This window comes from Halichoerus grypus, chromosome 8, assembly GCF_964656455.1.
Source record: "Halichoerus grypus chromosome 8, mHalGry1.hap1.1, whole genome shotgun sequence".
In the NCBI taxonomy this organism is placed as follows: domain Eukaryota; kingdom Metazoa; phylum Chordata; class Mammalia; order Carnivora; family Phocidae; genus Halichoerus; species Halichoerus grypus.
The window spans coordinates 78,237,644-78,240,378 of NC_135719.1; the positions used below are offsets into that span (position 1 = coordinate 78,237,644).

The 2,735-nt window shown below is 37.3% G+C and overlaps 1 protein-coding gene across 1 annotated transcript; it reads right to left on the reverse strand.

Annotated features, from left to right (window-relative positions):
* Positions 1 to 1,456: 1,456 nt before the first annotated feature.
* Positions 1,457 to 2,383, reverse strand: LOC118529661 (olfactory receptor 4F21-like). Its single transcript, XM_036082597.1, has one exon. The coding sequence runs from the start codon at positions 2,381 to 2,383 to the stop codon at positions 1,457 to 1,459; it is 927 nt and encodes a 308-aa protein (XP_035938490.1).
* Between the last annotated feature and the right edge of the window lie 352 nt (positions 2,384 to 2,735).

A 2,735-nucleotide genomic window follows, 5' to 3' on the forward strand; every position in this document is an offset into this window, starting at 1 on the left:
GACAGAGAAAGAAAAACATGTTTTCATTCATATGTGGAATTTAAGAAATAAAGCAATGAACAAAGAAAAAAGAGAGAGAAACAAACAAAACCCCCCAGACTCTTAAATACAGATAACAAACTGATGTTTGCCAGAGGGGTGGTGGATGGGTGTATGGGTGAAATAAAATAAAGGGGAATAAGGTCGTTACAAAATAAATAAGTCACAGAGATGAAAAGTACAGCATCTAGAATATAGTCAATAAGATGGTCATACATTTCTTGGTGACAGATGGTAGCTAACACTTATAGTGGTGAGCACTGAGTAATGCACAGAGATGTTGAATCATGTTGAATACATCTGAAACTAATATAACACTATATGTTAATTATACTTCAATAAGGGAATTTCAAAACAAAAGAAAAGGAAGGAAGGAAGAAGAAGGAAGGAAAGAAAAAGAAAAGAAAGAAACAAGAAAAGAAACAAAGGAAAAAACATTTCTGGCTTGTTGCTAGAACTTAGTAGAGACCAGATACTTGAAATTAGCACATAACATGAGGTCTGTAAGTATGAACTGAGTGAAAATCCATAATGACTTTTAAAATAGTGATTCTCAACCCAGGATTATCTTATCCAGCTACTGCTTTAAAAATCTATAGCAGGATGAAGTGATGTTAAGTATAGACTAAGTGTCTTTGAAAAGTGGAATATACCTTGGCATTTATTGTTTCCAAACAAAGAGATGGTTCTTTACTGCCAATACCCGAAAGTCTACCTGACAGCTTCCTTTAATGCACAGTATTCTGTGTGGGAAAGTCTAGACATACTAAGGAGTTAACGCACTCTATGAAAATGAAAAAAAATTCTCCAGCTTCCTTTACCTTCAATTAGGCAATTCTAAGCCACAATTTATAGAGTCCCTCAGTGGGCCATAATAGGCTTGAACCTTAGTTACATTTATCAACATAAGCATCTTTCATATCTTAGTCTCAATTTCCACATCCTTAATGATGTTTCCAAAAATCAGCTTTCAAATAAACTACTGACAATCAATTTTTGTCTTTGGATCTTCTTCTGAGGGAGTACAACCTGAGTAACTAGATAGAGTTACTAGTCCCACATATATTTGATATAATGATTCTGGACAGTCTCCAAAGCAAGTTTGCAGTTCATTTGCAAACCTATGGGAAGTGGAAGAGAAGTAATTATATCCTTCTGTTATCAAAATGATCATAATTTCAGTTATAAATATTATTTAGTAGATAGTGATGCTGTATGCTAAAACAACCCATATTGTAGTGGATTCACAATTTCCACGGTAGCAAAGGTTATGAGTAAATGCTCTACAGAAGTAGATATCTATTCAGTGAGGTAGATGTTATAGCCAGATCTGGATGTGTTAAGTATCAGAAACCTATGTGAAAATATTCAATAAACTGATGGATATATAGTTTTAGAGCTCCAAAGCCAGATTCAGTCAGCAAAATTTGACATAATGTCCCTGTTTGCCCAATCTTTTTATGGCTACCTTTTTGTCTTTGCTCTGTAATGTGTAGATGGCAGGATTCAAGACAGGGGTAATAGCAAAGTCAACAATGAACAGATATTTATCAATTGATGATGTGGGGAAAGGCCAGACATAGAGAAACATGCATGGAGTGAAAAAAAGAACGACCACAGTGATGTGAGCTGACAGAGTGACAAATGCTTTGGATAAGTCTCCTGAAGAACGTTTCCAGACAGTGACCAAAATGAAGATATAGGAAAGGATTAGCAAGAAGAAGGTGCCCATAGTCATGTTGGCAGCAATAATAAACTCAAACTTGTCTCCATCTGTGCATGCAAGTTTTATGATCCTGGGACAGTCACAGTAAAAGCTGTCTACTTCATTAGGACCACAAAAGGGCAAGTTTATAATGAAAGCAAATTGAGACATAGCATGGATCACCCCAGTTACCCAGCCAGCAATTACAAATGAAGCGCATATTTTAGGGTTCATGATGTTCAGGTAGTGAAGAGGCTTACAGATTGCTGTGTACCTGTCAAATGCCATGGCTATGAGTAACACCATCTCCACTCCTCCCATGATGTGGATGAAGCATATCTGTGTCATGCAGCTTTGGAAAGAAATTATCTTGTATCCATTTAAAAGGTCCCTAATCATCTTTGGGACTGTTGTAGATGAAAGCCCTACATCAATGAGTGACAGGTTGGCCAGCAGGAAGTACATAGGAGAATGCAGGTGAGAATCAAAAATTACCAAAAAGAAAATGAAGAGATTTCCCAGGATGATCCCTAAATAGATCGAGGAAAAAATCAACATGAGAAAAACTTTAGTTTCCCAAGAACTAGAGAGTCCCAGCAACACAAACTCAGAAACCACAGAATTATTTAGTCCATCCATTGACTTGGGCAGAAGAGCTGATTTCAAATCACCTGAGGATAGAAAATAAAGAAGAGTGAGAATCAATGGTACAAATGTAGGTTTTCTGGGGCGCCTGGGTGGCTCAGTCAGTTAAGTGTCCAACTCTTGATTTCGGCTTAGGTCATGATGTCAGGGTTGTAAAATCAAGCCCCACATCAGACTCCGTCCTCAGTGTGGAGCCTATTTGAGATTCTCTCCCTCTCCCTCTTCCTCTGCCCCTCTCCCTTCCCTCTCTAAAAAACAAAAAAACACAAACAAGCAAACAAACAAACCAGAAATCAAATGCAGGTTTCCTATTTATGCTGCTAGTTTGTTGTATGGTTCATATTCT